The sequence below is a fragment of the Diadema antillarum genome, unplaced genomic scaffold (assembly GCF_040938485.1).
Source record: "Diadema antillarum isolate AM-2024a unplaced genomic scaffold, OU_Dant_1.0 seq00001536_RagTag, whole genome shotgun sequence".
NCBI classification, from domain to species: domain Eukaryota; kingdom Metazoa; phylum Echinodermata; class Echinoidea; order Diadematoida; family Diadematidae; genus Diadema; species Diadema antillarum.
The window spans coordinates 1342673-1363981 of record NW_027272268.1 but is presented as its reverse complement, the minus strand read 5'-3'; the positions used below and the strand labels follow the sequence as shown (position 1 = coordinate 1363981).

Below are 21309 nucleotides of genomic sequence, written 5' to 3'. Positions count from 1 at the left end.
TGTTTTCCAATATCAAAATATTAGATTTGGTGCATGCTTTTTAATCTTTTTAAAGGGTTCTTGGTATTGATAAAAAAAACATATAATCCATGTAAATCTATGAACTATTTTGTAGACTATGCATATGAAAATAAAATCAGACATATTGATTATTGGTAAATAATTTTTGTAGGCTAAGCATATGTGAAAAAGTAATCAAACATATTGGCAAATAATTTATCCCCTTATAGTGTACTTTCTATTGTGGAGCTAGTTTGATGAATAAGACAAATGTTGCCCTTACCTAATCTAAATCAATTAGCAAATTACCTGGCTGTGAGATTCCTGTACGTGGCAGCCCCACACACACGGTACAACACGCATGGGATTCACCCAGCCTTGACAATTTGATACAATCAAACTGAGACACGTGAGAGCTCCACTCACTTTTGAAAGTGTTTTCATACCTAGCTTTCTTCTTTTTGTGTCCAGATGACTCGCAGGCCGCCATGACGATCACAAAATTGAGCAAAACTAATAAACTAGGCACTTTCATAGGCAATACAAACTAGCTCCACAAAGTTTTTACAGTATTGTTTACAGACCTACTAACTAGAACAGTCGGCCACTATGCGTACGTACGTCTACATAAAACCAAAGATTACTACGCGATCCAAGTTATATAGATATGAAAATACATGTACGTTTAATACAATCACGTACGTACACGGCCGGCTCGGCTGGGATCATGCCATGCCGTATGCCGCTTCGGCCGCACCACGCACACGTGAGCTACCGAAACATTACTATTATGCGTGGTTCTAGCGACGCGTACACGTGTACAGTTAAGTCTTGCACGCACGTAGATATGATAGAGACTAGTGCACCACTGCAGTGTGCATACATGTGTGCATATTAGAAGGCTGAATACGGCGTTTTTAGGAACGAGTTCCTTTAGATTATTATTAGTATTCTAATTACTAGCATATTTTGGGGGAATCAGTGCACAATGAAGGGAAAATATGACATCCATTTTATTTTATGATAGGTTTGCTACAAAATCGGTAGATCAGACGAGAAAATCGGTAGCCAGTCAAAACCTCTAAAAAGCGGTAGTCTACCGCCCAAAGCGGTAGAGTTGGCAAGTATGTATTGTCCCGCATTTTGACGATTTCTTCGGCCAGTACAATGCTCAGTGAGATAGGTCTGTTGCGAAGTTTCATGTGTATAGAATTTCACTATTACACAGCGATTTTCATGTTCATAATTACCATGCTGTTCGGTATCATACTGGTATCCATGTCTGAATAGATCTATACCAGAAGTAGTAGGTTATGTTGGTCTATAATTGTAATTTAATAGACTGCCCTTCATCAACAAGATGAAACCTCCTGCCTGCTGGATTCCACATGCTGTAGAAAGGGACCAATGTTTTTACTTGCACAGACACTCACTTTTTAAGAGAGACATGGACAACCTTGTCACTTTGGCACCTCCATCCATTGGCACATGACATGATTTTCATCCCAGTGTAGCTTCCTTGAAGCTGCGAATGGGATTACTGCAACAAGTAACAAGTAACTGGCGCTGCACTGGTATGGTGAAGGTGAGGCCAAATTGGTTATTGCAACTCATACAGCTGATACAACATGCAATGTAACTGGTTCTCACAAGTAAGCCAGATTGTACATACCCTACAGGTCTTGATCTACTAACAAGACAAAAGTGCATGACATGGTGAAATCAGATGTGACAGAATTACTTGTAAAAAATTGTATGTCCTCTATTGCAAATCATCCATTATAGAAAGCAGTAGGCCCTACATCTGTGAGTGACACTGCAACACAAATTTATCACAGCAAGTTATCCATCACAACTAGAACCATGCAGGATCAGGGTGGTGTGGTGAGCTCGCGCTTCACATTCCGTGGTGTGGACTACATTGTGAGCATGTGGGTGACAGATGATAATCTCCTGACAGTAGAGGTTGAGGACCGGCTCACAGCAGACCAATGGAGAGGCTCCTTTGAGCCAGCTTGTAAGTCAGTCTGTAATCTCATTTCAGGAACTGTAGTCTTAAACCCCCTTTTTAACGAACCATGACACTTAATCTGTGAAGAAAAAATATCTCCTCTCTCATGCTTGTTCTTTTTTCTTTTTTTTTACAATCTTGATTTTCTTATGTATAAGTGCACTGAATTACTTTGCTTTTAGCATGTAGGGCCTATACTAGAGGTCAAATGGTGTAAACATATAAGCTATTAGAATAAAAACTGTGAATATAAAACATTTTATTTAATACAATTGAAATGAATGAGTAACCTTCCATGTGTGATGTCACAAGCACTGATGAAGGTATGAGATGCTAGATAAAGATACTTGAAGGACATTGCTTTGGTATAATTTGAAATTTTGATTAGGGTATTTGTGCTCAAACTTTTGAATGTTGGCATTTATTCTTTATCACTTTACCTGTCATTGTAAAGGGATATTATCCATGTGTGATATTATATTTGAATATTTTATATGTGGTCTAAGTTGAAGCAGCTTTCCTTTCATGTGTGTGTTTGTTTATGTGTCCATGGCAATGCTATTACATGAGAACATAGAACATACTTTCACATCCTGTTGTCATCAGAGACTACTGTCTTTCTCTTTTTTCTTTTTTTTTAAATAAATGTAGATTCAAAACACTTGGAGAAAGACTAATTATTATTCACAATTGAATGACAAGCACCTTACAAATCAAAATAACAACAACAATAAAGTTGTGTGAAATATATTCATACATGCTAGTTATATGTACAAATATACTTAAACTTACTATAATTAAATAAACCAAGTGTAGTAACATGGTGTACAGTGACTTCCATCATGTTAAGTCCACCATTCTGTTACGACATTTTTTTGCAGATATTGAAGACCTTACTCATAAAACAGGCAACTACAAGCAATTTTCCATTTTTGTGAGCATGCTGGAGTCGGCTCTGATACAGGTAAATATCTTCATTGTTTCATTGTTGTTTTTTTATTCAGCATACTTTTTTTGTGATACTCATTTGCACCTATCATCTTGAATATGATTGAATAAGCAAAATAACAAGGTTACTCAATACTGAAATACGTCATTATTTCAGTATTTATTTCTTGCTTTTGATGCAGTTGCCTACTTTACAGGTGCATTCCATATCAATAATGGACTTAGAAACATCCGTCTTAATGGATATGTTAGTGTTATTTGTCATTCTTATTTTTGATGATAACAATAATGATAATAATAACAACAACATAATAATAATGATAATAATAATAGTGATCAAATACCACTTAATATCTCTTTCATCTGTGAACATTCACTGAAGACAAGTGAGCCATTTTTTACTTCAAATTAATTTTGAAGTCTTAGTAATAATCCTTTGATACAACTTAAAACGAAGATAAAGTACAAATTTCAATTTTTTGCAGCAACTAAAGAAAAGTAATTTTCTTGACCACTGCTACTGATGGAATGCCTGGTATGCATTTTTCATTCTACCTGGAAATTTTTATACAAATGCTACTAAGTATTCTCCTGTATATGTTCTACAAACTTGTATGAAATAGAAATGTGCTGGCACTACCCTTGCTTAACCCTAAAAAGACTGGGGGGGCCTAAAAGGCCCCCCCCCCCTCGACATTTCGCGCGATTACTCTGCAACACGCAATGCTCTCGCCGCGATGCTCTATGACTTTTTTCTTTTGAGTTTCCCGCACATTTTGACACCAAATTTGTGACGCCCGGGGGTACGGTTCTGAAGTTACATAACTTTTTGTACATGCATGTGAGACCGAAAATGGCTCAAAAATGTGATTTTGTGTACAAAGTCGATACAAATTGAGTTTTATCACATGGTTCATATAAATATGCTTATTTTTACTCTCAATGGCTAAAATCAATTTGTTTTAGTAGTATTATGCTTCAAAAAGGGTCTGCCACAAATTTTGCTGAAAAAAAACAAAAACAAAAGGTCGAAAAAACTAAAGAAATACATAAGAAATTCATAAAACAATAAAATAAATAAGAAGTCAATTTTGATACCGAATTTTTTTTCAAGTACATTTGCTAAGAATGCTACAAAGAATATCTAGACCAAAAATGAGCACTTTTGGAGCTTTATTTACTGATTTAGATAAAAAAGTCTGATTTCTTGCATAAATTAGTATAATTAATCAAAATAAAATAAAAGAAGACTATTTTGGAAAATTTAAATAAACGATCTTGTAGATTACATCGCACACTATCATTGTGCAAATTTCCGCGGCGATCGCGCGATCCACGGCCGAGATCTTAAGGGGGGGCCCTTTAGGCCCCCCCCCCCCCCCCCCCAGTCTTTCGAGCTACCAAAATAGCCCAGTCTTTTTAGGGTTAAATCAATTTACTGCTTCTTCTTTTGTTAACTTTGAACTTCAATTGTTGACTCTTGTTATTTGTTTTATATTTTTGTTTTGCTTGTTTGCTTGTTTGTTTATTGTTCTTTAGAAGCTCTATAAAGGGAAGGACAAAAATGAAATCTGCACAGGATCTTTTCCTCCCTGGTTACTTTGAATGATTTTTTCTCAAGAAATGTTTTCTGTTTTTATCAATGTTGTGGCATCTGAAGTGATAGTAGTTTTATCTTGCTAAATTGGTTAGACTACACATGGTGCTGACGGATGATTACATTTTTAATGCTCCTATGAAATGTCCGTTATATTATTAAAGGTTTTTTGTTATGATTGTCAAATCGTAGAAGGGATGGCTGCATTTAAAATTCTCCTTCAGCTCTTTGCATATTTCATTGAAATTTGTTGAAAAATATGAAGTCCCTTGGAGATTGATGTCTTTTCCAGATTAAACAAGGAGAGGAATGTGCCATGGGAATATTGCTGAGACAGTGCTCCATCAACTTATGTTCATGTTCAACAAGTCCGAATAAAATTGTAACTACACTAACTGTTTCATTCAACTAGTATCTATGTTATTTAAATCAGTCTTCATGATCCAACAGCCTGTCTAATTGCAAATTATGTCATAATCCAAATGGCATGTCATAATGATAGTAATGATAATAAAGGACATTTATATTGCGCAGCAACTATAATAATATACTCTACTGCACATTACAAAGTAATAATCCTGTCATGTCTGTAGATCATATTCAACTTTCATTTTGTTTTCTTTCATCCTAATGCAGAGTGCGGAATCAGTCACACTCGACCTCCTGACCTATGCTGACCTCGAGTCACTTCGAAACCGCAAGGCTGGGCTTGGCACTCGCACCATTCCTGGAGCACAGAAGTCTGCTCTGAATACCAAACGCTATCTCATCGTCACATACACTGTTGAGTTTGATAGGTACACTCTTGCTTCCTCTTGAAAGCTTGTCATATGTATGTTAATAAGAATAAGACATTTTAAGGTGAAGATAATCTGATATAGTGGCATTGTTCCTTTGAAATTCTAAGATATATTTTAATATGATGCATCATTAGCTTTTGGGTTGATTGGTTCAGGTCACAGCAATATGTCTGTCTAAAGTAAACAATTCTAGTAACTAAAATTGCACAAAAGACACAGTGTCATTTCACCATTGAGCAAAATTCAGGTGCTTATGTCTCATTTTATACAATCTTTTTGACCTTCCATAATATATAATTATAGAATACATCATGTAATTTTTGTATTCCAAGAAAAATCTAAACTCAAAGAAAATTATTGATGAAATTTGTCTCTTAATATCATGCCTGCATAAACTGCCAGCATACTAAATGTACCTATCAAATGATTATGTAAGTACTGAAGGAAAATGAAAAACTTGTCATGTAGACCTTACAAGATGGTTGATTAATGCACATACTATAGGTACTAAATGTACAGTATGTCAATGTGAGACAATGCCAGGGACTTGTCTTTGCAACTATTGCACTGGCTGAAACAGAACAAAAATTATGACAATGATTATATTGGAAAATCAAAGGCTCTTGTCATGAGATTGTAATTCCTTAAACCACATACTGTATAAGCTGTTATTTTTGTGTACAGATATTTTTGTGAATGAGGAGGTCATGGACATTTTCGCGAGATGTTGTTTTCGCAAATTGATGCGAAGCTTTTATAAGTGCACTATCCCACCAGCGTATGGGCTAGTTTTTCGCGTGTTGTTAAATTCGCAGTCCAACAGTGATTTGCAAAATTTGTGAAAATTAAACCCTCGCGAAAATAACAGCATATACAGTACCTCTCTTTTTTGTACTTGTTCCTAGGATACACTACCCTCTCCCACTGCCCTACCAAGGCAAGCCAGATCCTGTGGCCCTCCAGGACACCGTCAGAGAGCTCAGAAATGAGATCAAGCTGCTGAAGTCTCAGGTAAATTGATGGTTTTAACACGTGCTCATCAGTAGTTGTCAGTTCAAAGTGTAAACTAGCCAAATGAGAACATTAAATGGGCATTCCAGACGATTTTCATAATTTCACATCGTGTAGTACATTGATGCATTGTTCGTTGCAATTTGTTATAAATTTAAGAAATGCTCTTATTCTTTATCCCAATTATCATAAATTCAGAAACTCTGTCCTTAGTATAACTAATTTATGGTTGTTCAAATGTAAAAATCTTAAAATCAACCGGAGGTCTCCTTTAAACAAATTGCACTGAACAGTGTTGATGACATATTTCGGAAATCCTTCTTCTTTTGTTCTGCTTCCTTGAGCCCCAACTCATGCATTCTTATGGTGAGGCTGCCATGTCATCATTATTGTTCATTGCAATTTGTTATAAAATTTTGAATACAATCTTATTCCTCATCCAAATCACTATAAATTCTGAAACTCTGTACTCAGTATGATTAACTTCCAGTTGTTCAAATGTATAAGTCTGATAATCATCTGGAGGTATCCTTAAATGTCAGTAGAAGCGATGAAGTGAAGACAAATAACACTTTCGTTGAAAAAAAAAAAGTTAGTATAAATAATGACAAACTTTGATTATATAATATTGATATATATATCCATCTTGTAAATTAGTTTTCACATTTTTTAAAGATAAAATTGCAGTTCAATTTGAAAAGATATTGTGAAAAAAAGAACTTTTTTCTGTCATAACAACAATATTCTTATTTCGTCTTTATTTATTCAGAAGTTGTGGGTGCAACAAAGCATTCTTCTTTCCATTTTCCAATTCATCTTTTGCAGCTCAACTCAGACTTCAAGTCCACAGAACTTGTGAAGCTTACAAAAGAGTAAGTCATAGTAGATCACAGAGTGTAACATGTTGTATAATTCACCTTGACTAGTGGATAGTAAATACAGCATGTTGCTCGTACAGTGTCATTAATGTGCAATGAACATCTAGAATTATAGAAAATTCTGTTGCTGCATAGATTCATGTGACCCCAATAAGAATTTGTCATTTCAAAGGAAATTGTGTTGCGATGGTAGTGTACACATTTGTATGTGTCTGTTTCACTTTCAATCCTTGAAAACTGTCATATAAAAAGTATTGTCGAAAAGTTATGATTGTAGTGTGCAGTCAGATATGACTTTTGACACAAGCAGCAATGACACATATGGTAATTGCTCCAAATCACACAAAAAAGCCCATTCTATCAGTCATCCCTAATTATTTTGTGTCTATATACACCTTTGTATTGCTCAGTGCCCACAAGGCATTTGTACCACATTGACATCATACTCATCTATCTCAATGAAAAATAGAAAAGCCATGAATACTACTTGTTCAACCTGCTTGATATATAAGGATGTACACTCCTGTATGCGAGATAAATCTCAAATTTCTATGTCCTGCCCACCGCCCTGTGGGTTTTTCTGCTGAGGTATTGTCAAACGATGAGATCATGGCAAATGCTTATGCAGAGTGATTATGATTAGAGTCACTTCGGCATTCCCCTACTTTCCCCACCTCTTAACTCACCCAGCTATGAGGCATTGTTACAAGAAAAGCAGACACTGGAAGATGCCTTCTTGAGGTACAGGAGAGAAGTGAAAAACACCTCCACCGGTAGTGCAGCCAAGGAGGTGCGCATCCTCAAGACAGCCGTACTAAACCTGGAGGAGGAACTTGCCAACGAAAGGCGGAAATACCAACGATCATCCAGTAAACGCAGTCAGAACTACCGAGAATTGCTGGAGGAGGTATGTTTATCATTGCCATCAAGGTCAGGCCTAGATATTATATCTGCATTTGATGCTCTCATATAGTAGTACCCATGCGGTTAATTCTGTGTGTTGCAGCTGATGAAGACTAGCCATTGACAGGAAAAAAAAATTATGAATTGAACTCATTACAGAAATCAACTTGCTTTGAAGATCCTACAATGGCACGTCTTAAAAAAACAAAGGAAAGTTGAACTTTCCCATTTTGAGACTAACCTCGTCAAGTATTTTTCAAGCATGCACTTTGCCTTGTGTTAGTTGTGATGACAAGATAAAAATACCTTTCTGTGGAGATACTTGGAGATATTTTGAAATTCTGAGGATGAAGAATACAACTTAAAATGCTGGACAGAACATTAAAAGAAAGCATTCTGAGTCATTTGTATTGTGTTGACTCATCTGTGTGTTGCAGGTGGAAGAATTACGTGCAAGTGAGAGGAACCTCAAAGTACGAGTGAAAAGCCTGACAAATGAGCTGAACATGTTGAAACGAAAGTAAGTATTGACCTTAGATAGTATGTGAATCATCAAATATTGTATATGGTGGTAGAAGTAGAACTGCACAAGTCAGTGCCATATAAGCACACAAAAACCACAAATGTTTGCACATGAATAAACCAATATTTGTAACCCATATATCCCTAAAGTGTCTGCCAACTCCAGAGCACTGTACTGTAGATATTACATGCAAAGCTATGAAGGTAGCACTGCCATGTCAACTCCTAACATATTTTTGCCCTTAGCGGTGTGACATCACAACTCACATCAAATGGTATGCCATCTTATAGAGTGTAAACATTCTACAAGATAAATGCCTTATGATTTGTCCTGTAGCTGCTAATGGTATATAACGTTTTTTTTTTTTGTTTTTTTTTCAGCATAAAAAGTGTTAAGAAATAATATTCCATGGAATATACTGCTATATCACAAAATATCATCCCTTTGACTTTCATATAAGAACCCCTTGTTTTCTCATTGTACTTTACGTACCACATAGTTCTTCAAGGCGGCCGAGCCGTTCCCCTCTGGCACCCACACCTGTATCTCAGCGGCCATCCCGGAGAGGCACAGGCAGACCACCCTCTGCCAACATTGCACGGTCACGTCCAAGCTCGAGGGTGGACACTAGCAGCAGAGAGAGGTCACTGTCAAGAGGTCGCAGGTCAAGCGTGTCCTCAGTTGGTAGCAGGAGCCGCAGCGTGTCCCCAGCAGGTGAGCCACCAATGCTTTTATGGTATTTGTTCTCTGACAACACCAGTGATTTTGTTCATTCAAAATACATGAATTCATTTGTGTGACCCAGCTTTCAGGGTTAGATTCTTGGAACTGACTTAGTTTGCCTTGGAAGAGATGAAGGAATATGGCAGACCCACTTAGAAACTGCATCTTTTGACCAAAAAAGAAAAATGCAGTAGGTGACATAAAAAAATTAGAGAGAGATTCTTCGCAAATGCTTGCCAAGTTCTAATACTGTATCATCTTGGATTCCTTTCTTTCTCGTCCAAATTTTCTTGAAGAAACAAGTTTCTGTATGCTGTTTTTCCAAACTAGCCATTGAATGTAGTACAGATGAAGGCATTGTGTAAAGCTCACACATTTCATGTTCTAATTGCCTAGTTCAGCAGTGTATCAACATGTTATGCATGTTTCTCTAACAAAATTTGTAGTTATGGACAGCATTCCGAATTCTCCCCTGAAGCTTACATGACTCTTTGATGACTAAAGTAGGCAAAATAAATCAACTACTGAAAGAGAACAAAATAAACAGGCACAAGAAGTAGCCATAATTTGCTAGAACTACAGGAAGTTTGTTTTACAATTGTTTGCCAATTTGTTGCTGCGACATCAGTCAGACCTCAGGGAAACATTGAGGAAATTCCCAGGTTATCTTTGGCTGCTGCTTGGCTGCAATGTGTATCAAAATTGATGCAGAACACAAGGTTACTTAAAGGCATTATTTACCATTTGCAGCTTTAGTGCTTCAAAATACAAAATAGTTCTAAAATGTGAGTTGCGGATAGAAACAGCCAATCAGTATAGTCAGCATTAAGTATTGTTAAATATGCAAAATGTGAACAATAGCTATAATAGAATTGTTTCTAGACTAAACCATCTACAGTTATGGTTTATCGAGAAAAATAGTGATATCTCCTTATATTTCAGGCTTTATTGCAAAATTGATATATCGTGGGATGTTTTGTGATGTAGCTGACCTACACATATGCATCAAATGTGATAACTTGAACATTTTTAAATCATTGCTCCCAATGGCAAAAAATACCTTTAAGTTGTCTGCTGCCTATTCATCTACTACCTAGAGTATTACTTTTTATGTTAAATTGTTCTCTCCAGAACTGAATACTCTAGTACAACATTTCCATTTTTTATCTTCCTCAGGAGCACGAGTGCCAAGATTTGATCCTACTGCCTACATTTTAGAAAAGAAAAGAAGAGAAGATGAAGCAAAGCAAAAAAGGCAAGATTTCTCTTTGTTCCTATCTTTGAAGTACTGTGTAGAGTGCATGACACATGTTTATTTTTCGATTCACATTCTAAAATGCTTAATGACTAGATTTTTATGTAATTTCAAATGCATTTCATTTGCATGTATGCATAACACTGCAAGATGGTAGGACAATAAAAAACAAAAACAAAAACAAAATGAGAAATACTGAATGGAAACAACAGAAAGTTGTAATCAACATCCAGTGTGAGAGATCATTCACTCTATTAAAGAATGGTGCCAAATTCTGTGAAGACATAAAGAAATGATCCTTTCTCAGTCTGCCCTTGTAGGGCATGCACAAACTCAGTATCTGCAGGTGTGATATTGTAGAATGCCGGCTCTCCTGGCATGTCAGAACTTTGGGTAAATTAATTGTTCTAAGTTTCATTCTCTCATTCACATAATCTGTTGCGTAGCACCCATTCTGGAGTTTAGACAATCAGATGACCAGTTATTGTCGGACATTTATTCCACCATGGGTATTTTTATTAAGCAGTGCGAGATTGCAGCGCAGTGCAGTCCGGTCAGGTGGCAAGTCGAGATTGGTCAACTCACAAGAGAGAGGACGCCCAAGGAAGCGGCTTTCTGATGGTTACAGAGGTGGGTAATTTCTTGAAAGTCCTTTCTGCCCTCTCCAGTTCTCAAAATGGTGGAATGTACAAGCTTGTATGTCACTTTGTCAGTCATGGCAAAAAATACCTCTTACAGAAGACCTAAATATCCATGCTTATATTAGTGAGACATATTTTCCTTCACAACAAAAATGAGAAAGAACAGAGAGATGCTCTCATAAGATAGAAAAGAGTTTGTTGAAAAAAACAACAACATATTTTCCATTTAAAGGGACTGTACAGTACTGGTTGAGGTAGGAATTCGTGTTTTGCACATTCTTTAGTGAGATAATGAAAAGCCTCTTATGAAATATGAAAGAGCATGTAATTTAAAGAAGGATTCAACGTTTATTTGATGAAAATTGGTTTTCAAATGGTTAAGTTTCAGGTTTTTGAAGGACCAGTATACTGTAAAACACAATAAATTCGCAGCTTGAAAATTTTGCGAATTGGGGCCGACGGCCTTTCTCGCAGTATGAAATTTTTGCTAATTGCCACTGGCATCCAGTGCATATTAAGTGGGCAAGAACTTTTGAGTGCATTTTGATTTTGCGAACCTTGGCGCTCGCACAATTCACGAAATTAAAATGCATGCGAACATTCCTCATTTTACAGTATACTAGCACCAGTGCTATAGTTTAGGTCCCTATCATGAGCTCATGCTGTTTACATGTGCACCACTGATTCAAAGTTCATTAGAGCTTACTGTGTACAAACTGCTATAGCTATATATTCCCACTGTGCTTGAATCCATACATTTACTGTGATTTGTTTACTTTTATTTTCTTATGCAGACCTTTGTATTACATAGATTATTTCACTCATCTTCAGGCATAGATTCATCTGTATAGGTGTCTATAAAATATTCTATGTATTCAAACGCACATGAACATATGTTATTATGACAAAGAAAGTCACACATGTGAATTCAGATACTCAAAGGCAAGTGTATATTTGGCATATATACCAGGGGGATGTTTCATAAAGCTGTTTCTTAAGTTACGAACGACTTTAAGAAGGACTGGTGATCAGGTCTTGTGCTGAATTATTGAAATTCTGATAAGTATAGCACATCAGAACTGACATCAGTCGTTCTTAAGTCGTTCGTAACTTTAAGAACAGCTTTATGAAACACCCCTAGGTATGTATTTGATTAACTGACCAGCAATCTTCTTGGTCTCCAGGTTTTCGATCCAGAAGCTCCTCAGCTGGTAGTCATGGTAGCAGAAGATCGTCTGGTGGAGGAGTCAGTGATGTTGATGTATTATCAGATGCTTCAGAGGGTAGGAGGAGGTAATGCTGCTTCAATTTCTTTTCACACAAGTTTTCTTTTCCTGTTTTAGTCTCTTTCTCCCCCTCTCCGTCTCCCTCCCTGTCTGTTTGTCTATCCCTTTCTCTCTTTTTCTCTTTATGAAATACATTTGTAAGGATGTATTATTGTATTCATGGCTCTTTAACCCCTAAAAGGGCCAGGGGTGGGGGGGTTGAATCAACCCCCCTTCGACATTTTCCGCGACCATTCTACCGCGCGAATTTTTTTTACCGCGGTGATCGCTGACATTTTACTTTCAGGTCTAACACATCTTATGACACCATTTTCACGAAAATCAGACATTCCATTACGACACTGCATGACCTTCTATACATGCTTGTCAGACCGAAAATGGCTCAAAAACACGATTATGTGTATAAAGTCTATGCATATAGAGTTTTCTCACCTTATTCAAAAAGATATTATTATTTTCACTTCCAATGGCTGAAATCAATTAATTTTACCATAATTATGCTTAAAATATGTTCTGTAATAAACTTTGTGGCAAAAAAACGGAAAAAAAACCAAAAAGTCGAAAAAGAAATACATAAGAGATTCATAAAGCAATAGAATACATCCATTTTGATACCAGATTTTTTTTTAAGGTACATTGTTAGGAATGCTACAAGGAATAATGTCGCCAAAAATTAGGATGGCATTAGCTTTATTTTCTGAATTACAGCAAAATTTATGATTTCACGCATATTAATTGATATATGAAAATTTAAATTTTTCTTTTATAGTTTGGTAGATTACTCGACATAATGTATGTGCCAATTTTCATGGGCGATTGCACGATCGACGGCCAAGATCTCGGGGGTGGGTGGTGGGGGGTTGAATCAACTCTCCCCGGTTACAAAACAGGCCAAAAAGCCCGGCCTGGTTAGGGTCAATACAACAATGTTGGTTTAGGCAATACATGTAAACAGAAAAACCACTACTGGCATATTATTTTGTTAGCCAATTAAGAATACCTTGGAGAATTAAGCCATTGCCTTCTTATGCATCTTATCCCCCTAAGATAAAAGTGAACAATAGACTGTCAGTTGATTCTTGTTTCGAAAACAAAAACAAAAACAAAGACAGCTTGTTTGTCGTGTGTGTTGTTTTGTTTTTGTTTTTGTTTCTATTCCTTTATTTTTTATTCCCAGGCATCATTGAATTTGAAAATGTGAAAATGATCCACATTTCTATTGCACAAATATCTGGCTGCTTCAATATTCGCAAGATGTCTTATCCATCCTTTGGTTTGCAAATGCTTTCCAGGAGATTAAAAGAGGTACTCAAGCCAGGAAGAACATCATCATCAACCACTTGGGCAAGCCCCAATGTGGTGAGTGACAAACTGCTCAAAGTTTGTAATCTTTCAGTCCAGGCAATAAAATCATACTGTATACACCAAATATTTTGTGAGATTTTTATTTTTGCGAATTTTGCAAGTCGCGTGCCAATCGCAAATTTAAAAAATATATACAAAAATATTAACTTTGATCCTGACATGAGTGTGAAGTGCATGCATACATTTCTTCATTCAGTAGTGTACTCCACAATGGCAAATTGAACCACTTGCAAAATTGTTGCGAAGTCCTGATTCACAAAAGATTAGACTCGCTAAATATATGGCGTATGCAGTAACCAATGAATGAAATAAGATGCAAAATGTAAACTGTCTATTAGTGATAAGAAAAACCCATGAGCTATGGCAGCCATTAGTTGCAATACAATAAAATACTGTATGTCATACTTCCATCAAGTTACTCCCTCAATGTGTGTAAGAAAGTTTACTGTTTGCAATTTCTTGGTGATGAAGAGAATTTCCAGTGTCATCAAGTAAATTTTGGTGAGGTTTCATATCATGCAGAGCCTATTTATTTCAAGTTCAGAGATCTTGCCAAGGCTGTAACATGCTGTGAGAACAGTCATAGTATATGACTGCTGTAGGATTCCCAGGTAATGTCTTTCACCGTGTTTTGTCCCACACATCTCTACCTCCGTGCCTCATATACATTTTGCAAACCTGGTATGACATGAGTTGAATCATGCAAAGATGGTCTTGTAGCAGACAGGAAAATTCAGTCTTGATTCAGTGTATACTTAGTGCAGCCTCTCTTTTTTTTTAATACAGTGTTGTATTTATTGGGGGGGGGGGAGGAGAAATCATTTATATATCTGGAAGAGGAAGGAAAGTCATTCCTATGTGGAGTAAGTATTGAAAATATATGAATTAACTTGAATGAAAGATGCATGATGAAATGCAACATTAAATACCATACTCCTTGTCCGAGATTGAGCTCAAATGCATCTCCACTTTACAACTAATACACATTCATTTCTTTGTTTATAGCCATTCAGAAGAAAACCTGCGGCTGGAGCAAGAAGATATCCTTTTGCACTATTTTGTCTTTTCCATGGGTATAGGTGTGCTTTTAATACAAAAGCTGTGTCAATGGGGTTGAGATGTCTTGTTTTGTTTTGTTTTATTTTATTTTGTTTTGTTTTTGGATAAAGTCACATTGCTTTTTTACCTATAATTACACAGCTGTATTTCCTCCAGTGTGTAAATGCATTTGAATAGAAAGATACTGTAAAACAAGATATTTTCACGAATTGGAGCCATTGGCCTTTTTTCGCGGCATGAAATTTTCACTAATTGTCACTGACATTTCATTGCCTTCGTGAAGAAAAGAACTTTCACATGCATTATAGTTTTGCAAGCATTTTAGTTTCGCAAATCTTGGCTTTCATGAAATTTATGAAATCAAAATGCATGCGACAATTCCTTGTCTTAGAGTAAATAGAAGGAACTTTTCCCTTGACTGAGGTATTTTGTACGCTAATGAGCACTCCTGATCCAGACTACCCATCCCGTCGAGGGTCTGCAGGAAAGAGACAAAAACAACCCTTGGGAGAGTACAATGGACAAGGTTGGTACTTTAACCTCAAGAGTGCTATTGGGTGGATGGAATGTTTTCTAAGACTTGTTCAGTCTTAAAGGAAGTCATTATAAAAGTAGAAAAAGAAACATTCACTAATAGTTACAGCTCCTTTATGGTTAGTAAACTTCATTGTGCTGTCAGTTATCTGTCATAATGAGATGAGAATCAGACTCATGCTTGAAAACACTGAACAGGCATTCTCCTTTTGAAGTCCAATGCTCCAGATTTAATCCTCAAGAAGTGTCATAATTATTGTCTGGTTAGATATTTTTGACTCACACTGAGTTGATTGCAGATATGACATGTATCGCTTTCTTGGTAGATAAAGAAATCAATGGAAGGGTAAATGGAAGGGTAAATTGAATGAGTGTTATATCAGTTTTTGAAACTCTAATTCTTGCTTTTTACTACAATAGGGAACATAGAAAAATGATAGTGGCTAACGTTGTTAGGATTTTCAAATTTTTGTCCACGCCACAGATCAGTCAGCTGATTACTACGGTCAGACAGCCGAGATGTCAGAGATAGATGCGAGACTCAGTGCCCTGCAGGAATTCATGAAGCACAACCTGTGAAGATATGAACCACAATGGACTCCCCGTCCAGTGATGGTTTTACATGATGGGATGTGACTAACTTACCATGCCAGCAAAGGCAAGCAGCCTGTTCTGCTCAGGGGCAGTGAAAGCGTGTGAATGTCCATCAGAACAAGGATAAGTACAGATACAATGTAGCTGGAAGATGGACACCGTATCCTCTGAGACTGTGCTTACCATCACAGGGGCTTAAAACTGCACTTTGAGGATGTTATATGGTTCAGCAGTAGAAGATGCAAGCCATAGAGAAATGAAATATTGGTAAATTATTCAATTTTCAAGGTTCATTTGAGAAAAGTAGCTCCAGTGATAATGCAGTTCTGATGTATTGCAACATTGCTGTTATTGTTGCTCAGGGAGAACAGATCAGTGTAGTGCCTTCCAGGGTCCCAATGGTTGGCCGAGTTTGTCTATGAACATTCATTTCACAAGCTGTGCTGTGTAGGCCTCTGCCTACAGAGTGAAACAACAGCGTGAATATGTGAAGTGCAACTGAGCTTCCATTCTGTTCTTTAGCCAAACCAGTGGCTTACATGTATTCAGAGGCACACACAAGTGCCAGATTTCATGAAGATAAGAGAGAACATAGGACTAGGGTTGTCATGTTTGGAAATCATTGATTAGGGCATGCTTTTTGTAGCTACATGTGAGCAGCTTTCTTCATATTCCTTCTTCCTCCGAGTCGTCTTCAGTATAGGATGATAGTGTACAACAAAACTGAATTCTTTTGCAGGGAATAAAATTCATATCAAACCCAAGAAAAATGGGAGGAAGAATTGTTTATGTCAACCTTATCTCGTGATCATTTAGGATGATGCCACCCACACATACAGACACATGCACACACACTCTCACCAATGTTTTTGTCCCCCTCATATTCCTTAATGGATTTTTTCTTTCTTGAGAAGTGACACAAACAATACATTTACAAAATACAAACATGTTTGCACGTATGCTACTTGTAATCCATTCCAACACACATACAAAATATACAAGTAACAAAAGTTATTGTTTATTTGTTTCTTTTGCCTGTATTATCTAGAGGAAGGGGTTAAAAGAGTGAGTGAATAGGGCTGCAGGAAAAAAAAAAAGCTTTTCAACTTTTTGATTTCATTTCCATTTCTGCAAATGCATTCCAAATCTCTGCTGTGCAGCAGTCTTCATCTCTCCTCCCTGTATTACATCATTCTTCTATCAATTTCACTCATTGCAGTATTGTTAATTTTTACTTTGCTGTGTCTATGATATGCTTGTGTGAATATATTTCTGTGCTTTGATTTCAATAGGAGTATAGATCATTCCCTAAGAGATACACATTTATGTGTATTGCTTCTTGTAGTGATTGATTTTTAAATTCCCCATGTTCATTAATGCCTGCTCTATACCAGTGGTTAACCAGAGGTTAAGTGTTAACAGGTGTATGCTCTCTATTTCATACGCATGAACCTTTGATGTGTATTATATTAATAGCAGGGAGGCTCTAACATTGCACACAGGGAGTTTGTTAAATAGACCTGGAAAGGGTAGGGTTTTGCCAAGCGACTTCCTGCTGAATTGTTACTCTGAAGGAAACATCATTGTAAATTATGCATTACTGTAAATTAGATTGTTTTAATACTTGGTGTACAGTGTTTCATGTTGTAATAGGTTTTTTACAGGTGTATACAGCCTATCAGTCTGTAAATTTTGTACAGTATAATATCTCAAATGAGTATGTGTGAAAAGTATAATAAACACATTAAAATGTGGGTTACATGATGTAGCTTCAATCAATTGCAGTCCTACATGTTCCCTTGAATGCTGTGTCCAAATTGTAAAACAAGACACTCTGTCATTCAATCAGATACACACAACACAAGCCATAGTTACCCATGGTGAGTTTATGACTGTAGAGTGTATCATTTAATTTTGCCTGTCAACCAGCACTAAGTCATCATGAGCTTTGTCTGATTTATCACACAATCTCCACAAACTTGCAGATGAATTCCTCCGTCTTTTCATAGTAAACATTACAGCTGGCACTACTGTTTTCGATATGGTTAGATTTCAATCTTACCACATAACAGTATAAGACAATAAAGTACAGTTTGTGTCTCTCAACTCCTTGTATTTGTTGTTCAGATAGAAGGGGGGGGATACATGTAGATACAGAGATAGACATTCTTCATATGTGGATTTTAATTTCTTGCCATGTTATTCCATACAAATCCATCCTACTGTCATAAACACACAAACATACCTACGGTACATACAACAATTTAGGCAGCAGGAGATATGCATAATGAAACTCGGCTGGTCACATGCTGGTCAAAGTGTACATGTAGTTGCATATTGGCTATGAAGCCATTGTTATGACAACACTTAGTGACTTGTCTGTAAATTACTGTCAGATACTCGCGTAGTATATAAATAGTGAAAGGTCACAAGTGCCATGGTGCAAGATTTTGCACAAGGTGAAATAGGAGGCATTCTACTCAACAAGGTGAAGCCAAATTGAAAATAGGGCATCTCATTTTTCATTGAATGCTAGATCTTGTTCCATTACACAAGTAAAATAAAAAACACGTCAGCTGTCAACACATGTGGTCCATACTGACTCCTGCATATACATGTGGGTTAGTACAGAAATGGTGGTTCATTTTTCAGGACAGCCAAATGGTCATGAAATACAATGTACAGTCGTATAACTGTACCAGGAAGAGATCAGTTGTAATCGTTGATGTAGGTGCATAACTACATAAGAGACTGTGTGCTGTGAAAGAACGATATGTGTAGTGTGACTTCAGAGGAGTGTGATGGTGCAAAACTATGAGTTGATTATGAGCCTACATCATTTGAGTAAAGGTAAAGGGGCAACGTCAGAGTGCAATACAATGATACTACTCCGTAGAAATTGCACAATCACCAGTGGCAGCAGACAGTGGTACTTTTTGTGTGTGTGTAAATGTCAAGTGTGGAGCAATGAACCAATCAGAAAGCAGGAATTTGTAATGTTGAATAAATCCACATGCAGTTCACATGCAAAGTAAGCATATTTCTGTACTGTGAAGAGTGTGAGGTCAGGGCAAACTCAGCATCAAATTTTAAAGACCAAATCAAATTGGATCAAGACAAATTAAAAACACGTTGTTGACTTTACCCATTTCAGAGATATCTAAGAACACTGTTAGCAGACAAACGTACACATATTTCTCAGTTTGAATTTTTGTTAGACCTGTACCTTCACATAATCGTGAACAGCCCATTTGACTTAGAATACATTGTAATTCCATGCTTTCACATGGGCTCATTGTGACATTTTAGCTACTCAGTACCATATGTATTCACTTGTAGAATTTTGGAACTTAACATTAAAAAAAAGAAAAAAAAGGACTTGCTGTATCACAATCATCTATGAAAATATAAAATACATTTCTTTACATAAAAGAATTTGTCATTTGTATAAACTTTCAAATAAAAGACTGAATAACTCAGCTGATTCCAATAAATTGTAAAACACAGAACTTGTATGAGATCAACTATCACCTAACTCTGATTGACAAAGTATGTACATGTACATGTGACACTGAGATTGTATCTATTTCATCTAAAACCTTACAAAAATGAAGGTCATGTTAATAATTCTGGCACATGAGTAGTGAATATCATTAGGTTCTGACATCACAATTGACCCATCATGGCAGCTCTGCTTCAGGTTCAATCAGCAAGGAGAGTATGAAGACAATAAAATCCTGATTGATTCATCATCAAGTTTATTCACGATGCTGTCAACCCAGCATGAACATTATTGCACAGTACATACAGAACAATAAAATTGTTGCTGGAGAGCAGGATTCTTTTCATTCTTCTGTTTTGTTTTAATGAGTGTTGTCCTCAAAGCACCAAGCATTTGTTCATTATCATTTACACTAAAATCAAAACTCTTTAATAAGAGTTTCTGGATTTCTACTGCCATCAAGAACATCCTAGATGGATTCCTATTCATTAAACTGATGCCAGACATTTTCTTCACAAAGACGTTTGTACAGGTACTATCCTACAAAGTGCAATTTTTATCCACACCTACCTCACATAATTCAAGGTTCAGTATGCATCAAAACTTGGCCAATGCTTTTCCTGAGGCTTTCTGGACACAACTGAGTTTGGCAAAACAAAATCCTATCATGTAACAAGAGTGTGGTTTAAAAAAACAGAAAGTATTAAACAAGCAGTTCATCAGTGAATAAGTGTGTGAATTAATCATGAATTGAGTACATGTATGTTACCATACCATTGGATAGAACCTGTCTAATTTGATTTAGAATAGTGTCCAATGTAAAAAATGGCTAATATAGACTCCTTTTTGCTAGAGGAGACGGGTGTTATCTACAAAACCCACATCTAGTCCCTCATTCTTGAACCACAGTATGTCTTCATCTCATGAGATGGTCAAGGCACCATCAGTAAACACAACTCTGTCACTTTCCAAAATCCACAACCTAACCCTTTCGCCCTTATCGACACTTCCCACAAACAACACAGCCCCCTCTCTTCTAAGATTGGAGCAAGCCAATGCCCCTGATCCCCCAATACAAGAAGCTTTGACAACTCAGAACAAAAGCACAGATTATAGTTTGAATTTGTAACTTTGAAGAAAGAAGAATTATCAAAGGCACAAGTGGAAGAGCTTGTTGAAGAGGTTGTTCACCTTCATTGCTTTTCTTATCCATCACATCATCAAATACTTTGTGCAATGTGTGAACTTGCTGCAATACTGTGACTTCACATGTGAGAAAACTTTAGTTGATGACAAGACATAACAGGTATATTCTTGTACATAGAATAATTACTGATAAAGCAAGGACCCCTGTTGGCCCAAGCCATACACAACAATTAGCATTCTGCGAGGCATATGAACTCATCTGCTGAAACTAACTTACTCCTTTCCCTGCATTGCCTGGCACATATTCCATTCTACACATCATACTACAATGGATATCTTATATACTTGCATAATACTATTAACAATAAAAAGAAAAAAAAAATCCCAAGACTGGTGACAGCATTTGCTTATATATTTCAGGTCTCATCAAAGTAGAAACGACAGATTCACTCTTTCTACCATCTCTCTCCATGAGTGCAGCAAACACCTATTGATGAATAAATACATCTACCCGGTACCGACAATCGGCACTT

The 21309-nt window shown here is 36.6% G+C and overlaps 1 protein-coding gene across 1 annotated transcript; it reads left to right on the top strand.

The window, feature by feature from the left end:
- The first annotated feature begins 1863 nt into the window (after positions 1–1863).
- On the top strand, positions 1864–16341 carry LOC139710491 (centrosomal protein CCDC61-like). Its single transcript, XM_071622405.1, has 15 exons — positions 1864–2017; positions 2893–2975; positions 5193–5353; positions 6262–6367; positions 7193–7239; positions 7936–8152; positions 8586–8668; positions 9171–9385; positions 10571–10649; positions 11176–11279; positions 12475–12583; positions 13869–13935; positions 14947–14981; positions 15435–15526; positions 16019–16341. Exons 1-15 carry the CDS (start codon positions 1864–1866, stop codon positions 16111–16113), a joined length of 1647 nt encoding a protein of 548 aa, XP_071478506.1. The 3' UTR covers positions 16114–16341.
- Positions 16342–21309: the final 4968 nt, after the last annotated feature.